This window comes from Gekko japonicus, unplaced genomic scaffold (assembly GCF_001447785.1).
Source record: "Gekko japonicus isolate JY-2015 unplaced genomic scaffold, Gekko_japonicus_V1.1 scaffold18, whole genome shotgun sequence".
Lineage (NCBI taxonomy): Eukaryota > Metazoa > Chordata > Lepidosauria > Squamata > Gekkonidae > Gekko > Gekko japonicus.
Genome location: NW_015170275.1, coordinates 791,484 through 810,219, shown reverse-complemented (window position 1 = coordinate 810,219; position 18,736 = coordinate 791,484). Strand labels below are relative to the sequence as shown.

General features: G+C 44.2%; 1 protein-coding gene across 1 annotated transcript in view; it reads left to right on the top strand.

The window, feature by feature from the left end:
- The window catches only part of TMEM27 (transmembrane protein 27), a 38,668-nt gene extending 31,341 nt beyond the window's left edge, over positions 1–7,327 (top strand). Inside the window, exon 5 of the mRNA XM_015417582.1 lies at positions 7,168–7,327. Within this exon, the coding sequence (XP_015273068.1) occupies positions 7,168–7,327 (160 nt within the window). The remainder of the gene's footprint in view (positions 1–7,167) is intronic.
- Positions 7,328–18,736: the final 11,409 nt, after the last annotated feature.

Here is an 18,736-nt window from a genome sequence, read left to right as displayed (position 1 = left end):
AGAGAGAGAGAGAGAGAGAGAGAGAGAGAGAGAGAGAGAAAGGCCCGTTAAGAAAGAAGCCGAGAGGGCTGCAATCCCGGGCGCGCCTACCTGGGAATCAGAACCACCAGGCAGGGGCAGGGCTGCGCTCCGAGAGGGCACCTCGCTGGACTGGCGTTTCCAGAGGCCAAGGCAAGGCTGCGGTCGCTTCCTAGGGAAAAGTCCCACGGAACTCCGGAGGACTCAGGCCGGAGCCAAAGACCTCCGTGAGCTGCCGCCACCTGCCTGGGGTAAAATCGCTCTGGATCTTGACTTCGGGAAGGAACTGGCGCCATGTTGAAAGGAAAGCAGACTCCCCCGCTTCAAATGTAGCCTCTGCACTGGCCGAGGGGAGGGGGAAGGACTACCCAAATCCCTCCTCCCCAGAGGGGTTCGAATTGGGCCGAGACTGTTGTGTGAACCCTGAACCGGCGTCTGCCACGACTCTTTCGGAAGGAAATGAAAAAACCCAGCGGGAAAGTGCTGGCGGCCACTCCGTTGCCCCAAAGCCACCCCGCAGATCCTCCTGAATACCTTTGCTCCGGTCTGCCTCCCTTACCACGTATCCTCCCCACACGTAAAGGCAGCTCCCGTCCACCACGGCGTAGTGCCCGCTCCATTCCTCAGCCACGCAGAGGGGGCGGGAGGAGAGGGAGCACCGGCCGCCATCCCGGCACGAGGGGAAGGGGTGGGCGGGATCCTGGCGGCTGTCGCCTCGGCAACCACGCGCCGCCGCGCTTCCGAGTCCGGCCACGAAAGCTCTTCTCGCACTGCTCAGATGGAGGGACAAGATTGCGGGGAGAGGCCTTCTCCCCCCCTTTTTGGCGCGGGTGGCCGGGTCGTCTCAGGGCTGTTGGGACGGCGAGGGGCCGTTCGTGCCACACACGCGCCTGCCTGCCGCCTTCCTCAGCCCGCTTCACACGCACAGAAGTGCGGACGGGAGATAGGGCGGGTCACACCACGGCGAGGGAGAGGGGAGCCCGGAAGCGGGGCAGCTGAAAGCGGGGGGCGGGGCTTCGTCGTGTGCCTCGCACCTCACCCCGGGGGAACGGCGATCCCCCGCGATTCCCCCCAAACAACCCCTGATTATACACCATGGAAAACTGAACAAGATTTCAAACACAATATTAATGTCAATCAATATACAAAAAGCCTTTGACTCATTAGAAATACAGTTTTTAAAATCATTAATTTTACACATGCAATTTGGTCTGGTCTTTTTTAAAACAATCCAAGCCATATATCAAAACCCCAAAGTAAAATTTTTAATAAACGGAGAAACATCAGAACAAATAACTTTAACAAGAGGCACAAGAATGTCCTTTATCCCCAATTTTATTTGTTCTAGCAATGGAACCCTTAGCCTGTGCTCTACATTCAAACCCAACATTCGAAGGGATCAAAATTCACAACAGAGAATTCAAGATCAGCTTATTCGCAGACGACATTATACTATACATGGCAAATCCAGAAAAATCAATACAAGCCATAAATTTAACTCTTCACCAATTTGGCTCAGTAGCAGGATTAAAAGTAAATCAACCAAAATCAATGATCTACCCAATCAACATGCAAGATAACATTAGAATTCAGCTGAAAAAATGTTACACATATCAGTGGATCGACAATCACTTACAATGTCTTGGCATCAAAATCCCACTAGATATCACCAAGCTTCTAATGGCTAATCACATAGAAATCCACAAAGAAGCCAAACTACTAACTTCATGGAACACCAAAACATTATCATGACTGGATAGAATCAACGTCCTATGCTCATTTATATTACGAAAATACCTCTACTGTTTTAGAACTATACCTATCCACATTACACATCAACTATTTAAAAAATGGCAAAAAGACATTAATAAATGTATTTGGAAATTCAAATCACCACAAATTGCATTCCACAATATGCAAACTCCTAGAAAAGCAGGTGGACTGGCCATCCCTGATCTAAACCTATATCAAAAAGCAACCACTTTAGCATCAATAGTTCGACAATACCATGAAGACCACTCCTTGGATTGGAAATGGATTGAAGAATCTTCATCTCTGGACCTAACCTTCCAAGAACTCTTGTGGAAAAAATCCTTCAAAGACATTGAACACCGAATCAAAAACCCTTATATGAAATCAATGCTCAGAATATGGTATAAGGTAAAACCCAAAACTATCAGACCATCCTCACAACTATGCACCTTCACAAGGCAAAGATGGTTTCAACTTGCTGAAAACCTTGAAACATTTTGTTCCTGGAAGAAAGCTAATATCACTAGGATTATTGACGTAATACACAAAGGAAAAATATTAACAAAATCAGAATTGGAAGAAAAACACAATACAACCTTCAAATGGTATGAATATTTACAAATTCAACATCTGATTAATTCAACAGAATTCAAATCTACAAGCAAGTTACCTCTCATGGAATTAGAAAAATTACTAATTAAAGGAAACCCCAAAAAGGCCTCATCTCTAAAATCTACACCATCATACTCAATGCTCAAAAAAATCAACCTTTAAGTTATCAAAAAGCGTGGAACTCAGACTTAAAAACACAACTTACTGATGAAAATTGGACTGAAATATGGCAAACACAATCGAAGATCTCCAAAGTTTTAAGCATCCAAGAAACCAACCTAAAAGTGACCACCAGATGGTACTTAACACCAACTAAACTAATGCACATAAGTCCTACTATATCACCATACTGTTGGAAACTCTGCGGCAAAAGAGCAAATTATTTCCACAACTGGTGGATGTATGAACACATACAAAACTATTGGAAACAGATTGCTAAACAGATTGAAAAGCTGACAAGTTATAACCTACCTTTGATTCCTGAATTGATGCTGCTCCATCTCTGGCCTTCCGACCGTCCTCCTGCAAATAGAATAAAGCTAATTAACATTTTGTTAACAACAGTTAACAATTGCAAAAAACTGGAAAAATACAAAGCCTCCCACAGTAAATCAATGGATCCATAAGACATGGGACATATTTATGCTGGAAAAATTCTCAATCTATGACTCAATACACCAAAATAAATGTGAATTCTATAACACACTTAGCATTTGGTACCCAATATTGGACAAAATATCTTTACATAAATTTGACTGGGAAAACATCACTGAAGCTAAATATAAGATAATGCTTTACAGCTGAGAAAAAACAGGTCATGATGTTTACTTCATCCTGTAAATACTAATTGGTAATAGCATATAGTACAGTTATACGACTTGGTTGAAAATTATCTAACTTTTCTGCTAACCAAAAGTTTTGTAAAAAAACTGCCTGTTCTGTAATTGTAAAACCAACCCTATTTCTCTGTATAGTTGTTTGAATAATTGCATTGCATTACAAAAAGTTAATAAAATTTCTATTTTTAAAAAAATTATTTTTACATGCCAAGATAGTATTCTAGTAAATAATATATAAAATAAGATAGTAATTTATATCTTCCTGTTGAGCTGTCTATTTGTCGCATCTGCCAGACTACCACTCTCTCTCTCTCTCTCTCTCTCTCTCTCTCTCTCTCTCTCTCTCGCTGCCGCACAGCAGAATCGAAGCTCCAGTCCTTTTATATAAACATTTTTTTCAGGTAAAAGGGGGGGAGGGTAACTGATTATTTAATCCACAGAAAAAAATAATCCACAAATATGTGCAGTGAGATAAAGTTTATCTGAAAGGTGAGAATATAGATTTTTTTTTTGCCTGCTTCAGATATTTCCACTCTATTTTAAATTTGGTCCTTCTTGAAGAATTGATTAAATTAGGCACAGTTCAGTAGTTTATCTTTGCACTGTCACAAATCTCAGTTCTCTGTGCTTTGTAGTCCATAAATTTCCAGAAATTCTCTTACCAGTGAAGTCAGACATTGCTGGGAATCTGGAAATCTGCCAGCCTTCTGAGTTAGTTGTAATTCCAAAACATATCTTTTAAAATGTGCCAAATGATTAATAACATTTCTTAAAAAGAGAAAAGGAAAAAGAAAATATAAGTGGTGGTGGGGTTTGACCTTGCCAACAAAAGCCCCTTATCCTTCACTGACTTTGGTATTGTCAGAACCTAAGCAGAGTCTGGATAAATCAGCACTCCCTATCAGTTGGATCTCCCCCATAGGGGGAGGTATAAGGATAGAAGAATAAATTCTCTCTATCCTGGTGTAATACGCCTTCAGTGAGATAAATCTGGAGCTTTTAGAAATGATCCTGTTCAGATTGCCATTTCCGCTGTAACATGAAAAGGCTATGAACAGGATGTTCAAATTAAGCCCTATTTTGAGGTGAGGAGGAGGGATTTATACCCCACCCTTCACTCAGAGTCTCAGAGCGGCTTACAAACTTTTCCTTCCCTTCCCCACAACAGACACCCTGTGAGGTAGGTGGGGCTGAGAGAGCTCTGACAGAAACTGCTCTTTTCAAGAACACCTCGGACAGAACTGTGGCTTGCCCAAGGTCATCAAGCAGCTGCGAGTGGAGGAGTGGGGAATCAAACTCAGTTCTTCCAGATTAAAGTCCGTGCACTTAACCACTACCTCTATTTATTCTAACCACTGCCTCTATTTAGAGTGAACAGAGGTGATGGTGCTTGGTGATTTGTCATATAATGGACCAATTCACATATTACTGGTGACATGACAAAATCTTGTCTCTGGGAGATTGAAAATGAAGGTAGACATGTGAACTAGTCTTTTGGAGATGTGAACGTGCATGGCTTCCATTTTCTAGACAACAGCATTGTAATCAAGGAGTCATTGCCTCCTTCCTTTATTTATCCTTAGCAAATCTCTGCATCCAAGAATCTGCAGGAGGACAATATATTTATATGGCTGCTCATATTACTGATATATAACTCCTGACACAGGTTATTGCAATGTGTATCATCATGCTGAAAAAGTGCTATTGTTGACCTTTGAGTTTCTTATCTTCCCTAAACTGCTGATACTGGATCATATATGGCATGGGAGGGTCTTTGGTTATGAAGCAGTGGCCCTCAAGGTCAAGATCCAATCTGTAACTAAAATGTTAAAAGCACAATCATCACTCATTCTAACCACTTGCTTGTTCTAACCCACATTTGCTAGCATTTTAGTTTTTGCGGGGACAACAATTAGAATAAAAACTGTTGTTATTGCAATTATGAGCTAATCCAGACACGGGATTGTATCACAGACTCCGTTTTATTTTTTTGCGGAATAAACAAATATGTAGAAAAGACAGCAGATGCAGTCAAGAGAGGTCATTTTTGTTAATGATAAGAGGAAGAAAAATCTGAAAAGAAATTCTAAATTGCTTAGCGTGAGCCAAAAGCCTTTGGAAGCTGATAAACAGGACAGAAAAGCTGACATTCCTTGTTAAATTTCCCCCGGCATCTGGTGTTCAGAGATGTACAGTCTCTGCATATGGAGGTTCCACATAGTATGATTTACACAATTCAGTAAAGATTAAACAACAGTCGGTTGGATCCTAGGAGTCCCTTCTGCAAAGTTGGGTTTTATAACTGTTAAGTCTTCCTTCGAGGGAGAAAGACCTCATCCAATGGATTATGATATCCATCTGATGGAGAAAGGCTTCCTTTGATGGGAAATAGGTATTTCTTTGTTGAAGAAAATCTTTTTTCTGTTGGAGGAAAAATTGGCTCTACCTCCAAATCCCCAGGAATTTCTCCAGCTTGAGCTGGCACCCCTAATACAGCTACTCACCATGATGGTTTAATTCCCCACCACCACCATGTTCTACAGCAGTGTCATTTTATGTGCCAGTTATTGGGTGGACAGGGAACATAAGAAGAGCCCTGCTGGATCAAGCCAGTGGTCCGGCATCCTGTCTCATACAAGAGGCCAACCAGTTACTCTAGAGCAGAGGTGTCAAACTCATTTGCTACAAGGGCCGGATCTGACATAAATGTCACTTTGTCAGGCCGGGCCATGTGTGCCGTAAAATGTAATGCCAGGTACAGGAGATATAAACTTTATAAAAGACACAGGCGAACCTGATTAAGCAATTGATTCCTAGCAGTGAAAGCTATTGCTTTACTGGGGAGCCCACAGAAGCCTAGGTCTCCCAGATCCCCCACCCCACCCCAAGTTCTCATCCCTCCTGCGTTTCCCACAGTCTTTTTTCTGTTGGAGGAAAAATTGGCTCTACCTCCAAATCCCCAGGAATTTCTCCAGCTTGAGCTGGCACCCCTAATACAGCTACTCACCATGATGGTTTAATTCCCCACCACCACCATGTTCTACAGCAGTGTCATTTTATGTGCCAGTTATTGGGTGGACAGGGAACATAAGAAGAGCCCTGCTGGATCAAGCCAGTGGTCCGGCATCCTGTCTCATACAAGAGGCCAACCAGTTACTCTAGAGCAGAGGTGTCAAACTCATTTGCTACAAGGGCCGGATCTGACATAAATGTCACTTTGTCAGGCCGGGCCATGTGTGCCGTAAAATGTAATGCCAGGTACAGGAGATATAAACTTTATAAAAGACACAGGCGAACCTGATTAAGCAATTGATTCCTAGCAGTGAAAGCTATTGCTTTACTGGGGAGCCCACAGAAGCCTAGGTCTCCCAGATCCCCCACCCCACCCCAAGTTCTCATCCCTCCTGCGTTTCCCACAGAAGCAGCAGGGCTGAGGGGAGGGCCTGACAGAAAGGCTGTTTCCAAAACCTCCAGGGGGTGCTTTTTGTCCTTCCACAACTCCTTTTCCCTCATGGGATGAGAACAGCACCAGTTGCTTGTGAGCCAGATAAGAGCCCTGGATGGGCTGGTTCCAGCCTGGGGGCCGTATGTTTGACACCCCTGTCCTAGAGGGCCAACAACAGGGTATAGAGGCCAAGATCTTCTCCTGATGTTGCTTCCTGGTTCTGGGATTCAAAGGTTTAGTGCCTCTGAGTTTGGAGGTTCCCCTCAGTCACCAGGGTTAGTAGCTACTGATAGAAGGATGCTGCCTTGGAATCTCGCCTATGGGAAACAGGACGATGGAGAAGATGGGCAGCAAAACTCATGAAGTCCAGAAAGAGCTGCACCATGAATTATTTCTGAACATGTAGTTTGCTTCTAAGTTGAGCTGAATAGATTCTTATTTCATGTTTCTCAGGTGGTACTTGTTGATGGCAATAACAGCTTTATGCTCTACCCATTTTAGAGATACTAAGAAGCTTGAAGAAACAGATGTTTTAGAAGAGAAATGTGAAAGTGCCATAACAGTGGAAAATGGAATCCCCTGTGACACCTTGGATTTAAAAGCTGGCCATGTTAATGGCGTCTATGCAGCAGCAGATGATGAACGGCTTACGCCCTTATGAACTGTCACTGTGTTCTCATGAATCCCTTTTTCATGGACCTGTCCTGTTTTATCTAAGTAATACTACTGATTATGAAACAGCAAGACAAGGACTCTAATATAATGTGTTTCCCCTGCCCCTTTGGCAGACGGTAAACACACATACTGCAAATTCAGTTTTCATCAAAAGCTCATCACAGAAAGAACAAATATAGAACCCCATGTCATATGTTCTTTGGGTGTGTCAGGGGATTGGGGCAAAGGCTGTTTTCCATCACATGCTTTGTAATGGATTATTATTTAAACACGTTGCTACCCTTTGTCTTTTGTTCTGTTTCTCCAGAAAAAAATATGATTGACTTTCTTCCATTATTATACTCATAAGAAAAGTGATCCACTTCACTGGAGTCTGTGAGAATACTGCATATCAGCTATAGGCTAAAAAAGAGCATTTGTCACATGTTAGAAGGAGACAGATGATAACTTTTCAGAGAGGTTAAGTAGTACTATACAGCTGTCAATGTGCTTTCTACATGACTTCGTTTTTTTATTGTTCTGCTATGATCTATGGTCAAACTATTTGTGCAGGTTTCTTTATATTTCAAGATACACTGGGGGAAAATAGATATCAGCTCTAACGCTGCTTCCATTGACTTGGATGCCTTTTGATATGACTGTTTATCAGCACCTGTTGGATAGTATCCATAACGTCAAACTGGGTGGAAGTTGATTCGAAGATATTCAAAGGCTAAACCAAAGGTAAAAAGAGGAGGCAGTAACCATGCATACTGATGAACACAGGAAATAAATAGGGGTAAATAATGATTAATAAGTAAACACAAATTTTAAAACGTGCACATCTGCTCATATTTGTCCCCCTTCATACCTCTTGAACATGTCTTGTCCTTTCAGACTGTAAAGCCCTTGGACAAGGATTGTCTCTTCCATATATCCTGTGATAGTCCTTGTTGGATTTTTGGGATAATAAATAAATAAAATTCACAATTAATAAAAACATCTTAGCCTTTTACATTCATAAGTTGTCAAGTAGGCATTGTTTGTTTCTGTACAAAGATTTTTTTGGTAGGGTACAATCATAAAGAGGGCGTGACCCAAAGCACAGTTACACCCTTCTAGGATGTAACTCTTCTTAGAATAGCAGTGTTAAAATTGTTTCAAAATAAGAACTATACTGGATGATTTCACACTCCTCTTTCTCTCAGAACTGTTCTGGAGTAATTTTCCAGCAACCAAAAAGTAAGCCTAACAATGCAAGACTAAACAGAGTTACATCCTTCTATACCCATTGATTTCAGTGAAATTAGAAGGGTGTAACTCTGCTTTGGATTGTGGTGTGAGCCAACTAGATCTTGCTTCAACTTCAGTAGTTGCTGCCACCAATTTTACCCTGTTCTTTATACTTTTTGTTGTTGTTCAGTGCGACCCCACAGACCACATCACGCCAGGCCCTCCTGTCTTCCGCCATCCTCCGGAGTTTGCTTAATTTCATGTTTGTTGCATTGATAACACTGTCTAACCATCTCATCCTTTGCCGTCCCCTTCTTCTTTGACCTTCAGTCTTTCCCAGCATCAGTGTCTTCTCCAATGAATGTTCCCTTCTCATTTGGTGGCCAAAGTATTTCAGCTTCAGCTTCTGTATCTGGCCTTCCAGGGAACAGTCAGGGTTGGTTTCTTTTAGAACTGACTGATTTGCTCTCCTTGCAGTCCAAAGGACTCCCAAGAGTCTTTTCCAGCACCATAATTTGAAAGCATCTATTATTTGGTGCTTGGCCTTCCTTATGGAAGGCAAAAGATTGCTTTCCTCATAAAAAAAGGTTCTCTAATTCCTTAATCTTAATTTACCCTCTTTTGTACTTTTTCCATCTATGCAATATCCTTTTTGAGATATGGTGACTGGAATGATACATAGTATTCCAATTAAAGATGCACTATAGACCTATGCAGGGGCATTAAAATATGGATTATTTCCCCACTTTCCTAAGAATGCCCAGCAAGAAGCTAGTCTTGTTTGGATGTAGGCACTATTTTCAGCTTTCAGATCTTAATTTAGATTTTTTAAAAATTCCTTGCATTTGCTATACAGCCTTGCTTATTCCTTCTTGTATTTTTAAAAATTAAAACAACTTGCTGAACCTTAATTTAACACAGAAATGTGTAGCTCTGTATAGTTGATCTTTTTGTAGAATGAAACATGGCAAGTTATTGAATTGGTAGCATCAGAAAGCCCATATCACATGACGGTTTTTGTTTGTAATAATCTGAGTGATTCTTGCACCTGCACACCCATTCAACTCCAATTACATTGTACCTTTGTCGATGATGACTTGAGAAAGCAGCTATACAACTACATACAAATTAAGCCTTGGTGTTTTCAGGAAGTAAGGCAGCCAAGCTATTACTTCCTACTTGCCAGAGGTTACAGGAGTTTTTAAAAACACTTCTGAAGCCAAACAGCATCTGCTGGGCACCCCTTCAATTCAAGCAAGTGCAAGGGTTACAAAACAAAAGAGAAGCACAGAGTTGCCAGCCGGGCCTGGTTCCTTCCTGGACGGAGTGATTTGGCATCAAGACCCAGGAGAATCCTGATCAGGTGACTGAAGGCAGCAACAGGGAAAGACATTCTCTTGTGCTAGCTAGGATTAGGATTCCCTCTGCTGCCTCTGTTTTTGCTGCTGTGTGTCTGTAGGGAACATGGGTCCAGGCTAATAACATGTAGTTTGGTCCAAAGTGACTAGCCCAAGGTCAACCAGTGCCTTTTTGTGTAAGTACAACACTAATAGCGGAGCTGTGGTGGCTCAAGTGGTTAAGACGCTGAACTGCAGGCTGTGGAAGGTCAGTAGTTCAGCAGTTCGAGACCCGAGTTGCCGCATGACGGAGTGAACTCCCATCTCTAGTTCCAGCTCCTGCCAACCTAGCAATTCGAAAGCAAGAAATTGCAAGTAGATAAATAGGTACCACTTCGGTGTGAAGGTAACAGTGTTCCATGTGCCTTGGTGTTTAGTCACGCTGGCCACATGACCACGGAGACATCTTCGGACATCTTCTTTGGCTTTGAAACGGAGATGAGCACCGCAACCCTAGAGTCGGACTCAACTGGCTTTCGAGCAAGGGAACCTTTACCTTTACCTTTACAAAAAAAAAGGGGTCAGCTCCCCAAAGTGAAATGAAACAGAAACATTCTTGTCACTTAAGGAAACACGGGCACAGAGAGAAAAAGGTGTCCCAAGGGAGGGTATTCAGCACTGCTACCATGCACCCCAATTTCAGCTGTTTGTTTTTCAGCAGTTACGTGTACTCAGGCAGAGATGAGGACTAAGTCAAAGGCTCCCATTGTGTAATCATTCAGCACATATGAAACTATTTCTGCAGAGATCCTCTCAGGGTCAGACTACATGATGTCTTTAAATACTTTGAATCTGGGCTCCCTGTACCCAACTGGCTTCCACCTCAGTCACACAGCAGCTACAGGGAACTTTGACGCTACACATTCTCAGAATACTCTGTGTGCAGCTCCAAAATTATGCACCCCCACTCCACTTCAAGGCAGTTTTAACTCAGGAGGCAAAGGCATGGGAGGGGAGGCAGGTGGCCCCTCCTCCCCCTACATCACTGTCCTGAGTAAGATCAGCTCTTGCAGGCTTTATTTACTTCATTTATACCCCATGTTTCTCCCCAATGGGCTTATAATTTTTCCTCTCCTCCATTTTTTCCTCACAACAACCCTTTGAGGAAGAAGGAGGAGGAGGAGGAGGAGATTGGATTTATACCCCACCCTTCACTACCCGAAGGAGTCTCAAAGTGGCTTACAATCCCTTTCCCTTCCCCTCCCCACAGCAGACACCCTGAGAGGTAGGTGGGGCTGAGAGAGCTCTGAGAGAAATGCTCTTCCAGAACATCTTTGACAGAACTTATGACTCATCCAAGGTCACATCAGCAGGTGCAAGTGGAGGAGTGGGGAATCAAACCCGGTTCTCCCAGATTAGAGTCTGTGCACTTAACCACTACACCAAACTGGCTCTCAGGTAGGTTAGGCAGAGAGTGTGGGACTGGCTCAGGGTCACACAGCAAGCGTCTACTTCTTCACCCAAAGAGTGATTAACACATGGAATTCACTGCCACAGGAGGTGGCGGCGGCTACAAGCATGGACAGCTTCAAGAGGGAATTAGATAAGCATATGGAGCAGAAGTCCAACAGTGACTATTAGCCACAAGGAACTCTCCATCTGGGGAAAGTGATCCACTGTATTCTTGGTGCTTGGGCGGGGGGGCAACAGTGGGAGGGCTTCTAGTGTCCTGGCCCCTGTCACGACAGGGCCAGTGGGACAAGGAAGAGAGGGGGAGTTCACAGTCCAGTCTGAGAGTCAAGCCAGAGAGAGAGAGCAAAATAACCAGAGCAACAGTCCCAATACATAAAGCCAGGCCGTAGTCAGAGCGTTACCGAGAGTCAGAGTCCAGATAAGCAAGCTTCAAAGTCAGGGTGCAGAGCTGAGGATCAAGAGCCAGGGAGTCGTCAAAATGCGGCCTGGAGTCAGGAGCCAGGATATCAGTCAGTAGCCGGATACCAGGAACAGAGCCAGAGGTGCAGAGCTTCTGGTCCGAAGGATGAGTTTGCCAGCACAACTAGCCAGCAGTCAGCGGCCTATTCAAATAGCTCGCTGAGTTGTTAACTCATTAGTGCCTCATTAGCACTGCCTTGCAAAGTCCTTGATCCTGCTAGAACTTTGGGCTTATTGATCTCCAACCGCGCAAGCATGCCTCTTTGCATCTGGTTGCCAAGTCCTGGCACTCTGATTCCTCAGCTGGTCGACAGGTGGCGGAGAATCGGGTGGCGTGCTGCTGAGGCCAGGCACCCCCTGATCGATTTCAGGTGCAGGCTGTTCTGGAGGCTGGTGCTCATCCTTTTCAGTATTTAGGTTTGGCAAAGACTCCCATGCCTCCAATGGTGTTAAAGTCCTCAGTTTCAGAGCTCCCAGGCGCTGGGTCGGGGGCAGGCATGACCGCCCCACTGCTGGACCTCCTGATGACACCTGGTATTTTTGGCCACTGTGTGACAGAGTGTTGGACTAGATGGGCCATTGGCCTGATCCAACATTGGCTTCTCTTATGTTCTTATGAGACTGGGAATCTGAACCCAGGTCTCCCAGATCCTAGTCTGACACTCTAACCATTACACCAAGCTGGCTGTCTTGCAGACTTTAAAACTGATGTTCCCTGAAGCTGCTGTGTGACTGAAAGTAAAATAAGTTGGGTCTGGGAACCCAGACTTGGCTCCTTCTAAAAATATTGTGTGGTTTGACCATCAGTGTGCCGATATGGCAGGTTTGGTGTAGTGGTTAAGAGCAGCAGACTCTAATCGGGAGAACCAGGTTTGATTCCCCACTGCTCCACATGCAGCCAGCTGGGTGACCTTTGGTCATTCACAGTTCTCTTAGAGCAGTTCTCTCAGAGCTCTCTCAGCCCCACCTAACCTCTCAGGGTGTCTGTTGTGGGGAGAGGAAGGGAAGGAGATTGTAAGCCTCTCTGAGACGCCGAGTGAAGAGTGGGGTATAAATCCAACTCCTACTCTTCCTCTTTCTCTTCCTCCCACAGTTGGTTCCCTGATTTCAGCATAATTTAATTCCAGATAAGTATCTATTAAAGTACAGAATGAAAATTGCTGAGGACACAGCTATGCTGCCATGGGGGTGGGGAGGTTGGTTGTGTTCTAATTGCCAGTGCATTCCTTCTGTGCTTCTTTGCTGCTGTAACGCTTATCTATAAGTTCTGCAGGTGGTGATGTTGATGTCTGGGTTTCTCAGGGACCGTGGGAGAGAGTTGGTTCCCAGCTTCAGCGCTAAACGGCTGGAGTTCTTTCTCCTGCGTGTGGGAGTGTGGCTAATTGGCCAGGGCAGTGGGGGTGTGTGTGCATACGAATACCCTATATCCTATTATGCCCCGGGGCAGCCGCCATTCTTAACGGTGCCTATGTTAATGCATCTATAGCGCTTCAATAAAGTATTACCTTTCCTGATAAGCGTGTACTACGTTGTTGGCTGTGGGTTCTGACAAGTTCCCCATAACTTCTCAGTGAATGCTTATCTGAGACATGGACCAGCACTTTGATCATGAACCTACACTTCTTTCAGAACGCTCTCTGTGATGTAGGTGACTGTTAAGTATAAGTACTCAATCACTAACTTCATTGCTCTTTAAGTATAAGTACTCAATCACTAACTTCATTGCTCTTCAACAGCCAGGTTGCTGAAGAGGGCTTGACTTGCTTTTCTCCTTTTAGACACAGGGAGAGACAATTCATTTCATACTTGTGTATTAACCAGGGAAGAAAGAAAGCAAAACAGCCTTTTATCATTCTATCACGATCATGAATTGTAGTTCTTGGTTTAAGCTTCATGTTTATGTATTTGGGGTATCCAAATACAAAAGAAGATACGGGGCTGGATCCAGTGCAGAATTTCTGCTCGTGCTAAAGCTCTTGCACAAGTGGAAATTCAAGAAAAAGACTGCAGTAGCTGCTTGCATGAAGTCAAATTGTACCCCCCCTTGATTTCTGCCTGTGCAAGATCTTGAGTTAACCAATTTATGCACAGTGTAATACATAGGAAGGAAAGCACTAGGAGCTGCTCAAGCAGAGCTGCTCTAAGACCATTTGTGTTTTGGCTCGCATATTGCTGGATCTAAGCCATATAACTGTATTACAGCCTGCCTTCCAGCACCACTACTGTGCAAGGTTCATTCCTGCACCAGGCTAATTCCTGCCTCTCCTCCCCACAGCTGGCTCCTATTTAATCCCTTCTCCTCATTTTGGTGCTTCTACACACACACAAATAGAAAGTGCTGCTTGTGTATTCCATTCCCACTCCTCACAGGATTCGTTTATGAAATAATAAGTGCATTGATTAGTTGTCCTCTCTTTCAACCTAAAAATATAACCTTCATATTATCAAAATCATTGGGCTGATTCTTTCAGTAATAGACTTATGCAAATTAATATCCACTCAAGAGCTAGCCCATAATGATTTTATTTAAAATATAGCTTCAGCTATAATTTCCCTCTCAGGCAGCACACTATTGAAATATTAGGCCCACTTAAATAATGTTGCCGGAAAAAATAGAACTTTCTGTATCTGTTCATCATGTATCTAATTCTGTTTCTGACAGTAAACATTTTGGGGAATGTTTTCAGATAAAGTCTGAAAACATGATGTACTACAGAGCTCCAACAGTCTGAAAAAAGGGACACCTTTTCTAAGGACCTCTCTTAGTATAAAGATTCCCTGGTAAATTCAGAGGAGAGTAAGCATTACAAAGATATTGCTATAAAACAGGCAGACTGTACTGCAGCTATTAGACCTGATCTACGTATGCAGTGGCAGAAGGTGGTAGAACTGAGAGGCCTTAGAATGTGCTGAGCCACTTCAGGCTGCAAGTGGAATGATGTAGTTTTCTACTACCATCATGCAGAACAAAATAACGTAATCGTAACCATCAGCATAATTTCAATTTGGTTGGCCTTACGATTGGTGTACTTAATTTTTTTTTAAATGTACTTGTATGGTTCACATTCCAATAAAGGTTATCTATCTATCTAACCATCAGCTTCTGATCCAATCTGATCCTAGTCCTGCTGTGCTAATTTCACTTACTGAAGCTTTTTTTAAAACACAGGAGAAAAATAGAATGGATTCTAGGATCTACAAATCCAGATTGGTCTCCATTCTACCACCATAGGACTTTCTCATTTTGTTGTATGCGTAAACCAGGCATAGGTAAAGGTAAAGGTTTCCCTTGCTCGAAAGCCAGCTGAACCCGACTCTAGGGATACGGTGCTCATCTCTGTTTCCAAGCCGAAGAGCCAGCACTGTCTGAAGACGTTTCTGTGGTCATGTGGCCGGCATGACCGAACGCCGAGGTGCATGGAACGCTGTTACCTTCCCACCGAAGTGGTACCTATTAACTTGCTGGTAATAAGATGTTGCACTCAGAGCGATGTACTGTCAAAGGAGGAAACACAAAAAACATTGCTGCTCTTTGGCATCAGAGCCACAGGTGTCCGCGAATCCCCGCCACTCACCTCAGTTGACTGAGGGAACTGCATGTCACTGCCTCCTTTCCTCAGCCTCAGTGTAATTTTCTTAACGTACACAGGTGCAACTTTTACTTAGTGGTTCTCTCAAATATGCTTGTAGAAGCATAGTAATCTCAAGGGAGGCTCTGGCAGATGCCAAAGATATTCTCATTAATAGAGATGGGCATGAACTGGCTCACAAACTAAAGTTCGTCACACTTTTTGGCTGGTTCATAGTTCTTGAAGTGATGTTCGTGGAAGGGCAACCAGCACGAACATTCCATGAACTTCCATGCTGTTTGTGGCAGTTCGTGAATGGATACATTTGCAGACAGACTGTCTCCACTCAAACTGTTTACAAAACTTCAAAGCCTTGGAAACACCAATGGGGGCCCTCCAAAGCTTAATAGGCACCGGTGGCTGCCAATAATAGCTCTATTGGATCAAAATACTATATATACCCTCAGCTCAGCTCCACAGCCTCTATTCTGTTCACTGTTGACAGTTAGACAAAGAGGCAGGGAACTTCTTGAAAGCAGAGCACATTCATTTATTCCTGACTGTGAACTCCTCTCCCCTGCTGGGGTTTGGGTGTTAGGTGAACTCAGGGCTCTGAGCCACCCTGTCTCTGCTCATGCTGAGCAGTGGGGCTTAGCTACTGCTTGCCTTGGTTGAGGACCCATATTTTATACCATCCTGATTGTTAACTCCTCTCCCCTGCTGGGGTTTGAGTGTTAGATGGACTCAGGGCTCTAAGCCACCCCCATCTCTCTGCTCATGCCGAACAGAGGGACTTAGCTACTGGGTGCCTTGGATGAGGAACCACATTTTATACCCTCCTGATTGTGAACTTTTCTCCTCTGCTGGGGCTGGGATCCAGTGGGCTGGAAGGAGGGTTTTGGTGCCTGGGGATGGGGGACTGTGGTACACAGGGGGTTGGAGGACTTTTTCCTTCCACAACAAGCACCCTTTGCACCCACTTTCACCCTCATGGCACGCAAAGGTGTTCACACTCAGGAGGGAATAAATGTGGGAGATTTTTTGGGGTGGTCCATAACTGGGACCCCAGAAATGTGACCCCCAGCTTGGAGGGATTGTAGAGAAGGGGGCAGCATGGTGAGGTTTCCTGTGCATTTGGTGTGTGTAGCTTGCAGGGGGTCCATCCTATACACTTTTGAACCTGCACCTGACATTTCCCTCAAAAGCACCTTCGTGGCTTGACCTTAGTACTGTTGGGTTTGCACTGCCACAGTGGTACCGGTTCTGCTGGGTAAATTGCACTGGGTTCTGCCAGGCGTGCAAAATGCTCCCCCCTTCAGTTTCTACTGCAGAGATTCTCTGACTTGACCTTAGACCTGTTGGGTTTGCAGTGCCACAGTGGCACTGGTTCCACTAGGCATATTGCACTGGTTCTGCTGGACTTGCAAAAATCCCCCCCCCTTCAGTTTCTACTGCAGAGGTTCTCTGGGACTTTGATGCTGTTCTGCTGGGCTTCTATTGCCCTTGCTGTTTTTGCACTTTCCCCCCCTTTATTGGAAACAATGGAGGATGGGGGCACCTTCTTTGGGGGGTATAACTCAGATCCTGTAAATCCAATCCTCACCAAACTTGGAGGACAGGTAGAGGAGAGTCAGCCAACAATCTTTGTGATTTTGGTGTCTCTAGCTTGCACAGGATCCATTCTATACTTTCCTGAACCTCCTGAATCGGCACCTGTCATTTCCCCAGAAACAAATTTAGAGACCAGTGGCACCTTTAAGATCAACAAAGGTTTATTCAAGGTATGAGCTTTCATATTCATGCACACTTTGGAAAACCTTTGTTGGTCTTAAAGGTGCCACTGGACTCTAAATACTGCTTCAGACCAACACAGCTGACCACCTGGAACGATTTCCCCAGTAAGCAATTTCCTGGGGGCACCTTCTGTGGGGGGCTGTAACTCAGGCTCCATAAATCCAATCCTCACCAAACTTGGAGGGAAGGTAGAGGAGAGTCATCTGGAGATAGATCTCCTGTGAGTTTAGTGTCTCTAGCATGCTGTGGGGGCGTTCTACCACATCACGAACCTCATGAACCAAACTAGTTATTTTAGGGCCAAAAAGTTTGTGATGGTTTGTGATTCATGAACCAAGGATGCCACAAACCATGAATCAAACTGCATATACCTGGTTCTTGCCCATCCATAATCTTTAAACCTAACTGTTCGCAATAAGTGCCTTGGTTGACTTGAGAGGTTAGAAGAGTAGGCCGTTTTTAATGAAGGCAAAATGATAGTAGTGAGTCTGTGCTTCAGGAATGTGGGATGCTTGGAGTACTCTAAATCATGAGATGTGGGGCTCCAACCAGCTAAGGACTATATCTAATTAAACAGATACCTGCTACTCCATCTGGTAAAATGATCCAGTGGAGATGTTACGATGCAAATCATACACAAATTTCTATACCTTGGAAAAGGTGGGTTTGATAGCGGTACTCTTTCCAATATTTCTGGTTTACCTCTGGATCATGTGGGAAGCTGCAATCTAAATAGAACTTTATTAGCACCATTTTGAAAACATTGACTGTTTGATTGAAAGGATGTACAAGACCAGGAAGTTCATGGTAAAAGATACTTAGGCAATAAATGCCTCATGCCAGTACTGAATAGAACAAGAGAGAACAGTATTTTATGGTGTTTTCCTGGCTTCCCTGCTGTTTGCCCTCATAAGATGACGATTAGCTAGCAGTATTCAGGGGGCAAGAATTGCAGCTACAGTTTTTCCACCCTGAAGTTATCTGGTATTGTTCCCCCATTGCTGCTATGGCTATAGATATAGTGCATCAACAATTCAGCTTTCACACAGCATGTTTCCATACATGCTCCCCAGTCCCCTGTAAATGGCCATCCCTCGAGAGTTTTTTTCAGGGTTTTGGGTGTGTGTGTGTGTGGGGGGGACATATCTCTACAATGAAAGGGACTGGGGGATTACTTTTTCAATGAAAGTTGGGCACTGAGAGAACCAGATAGACCGATTATTATCTCTCCCTTATATATAAAGCCGTAGTGGGGCCCAACGTTCCAATTCACACCAACAGTGTTTGGAGGCTTGAACTGTCAGTCAGAAGACGCTGGCTGGGTTGCCTGGCTGCTTTGTGTAGTCCCACCCACGTCAGCCCCGGCCAGAATGTTCAGTCTGCTCTGGGCCTCTGACAGGAGAGGACCATATGCAGACTGAACACAGGGACGGGGCTTCTACGGCTAGGCCTCTTCAGCCCACTCTTCTCTGATTGGGCCAGCGTGTCAAGGTCATTTGCATATGGAAGCTGATTGGACTTCACTCCATTCCACACCTCAAACTCCCCCCC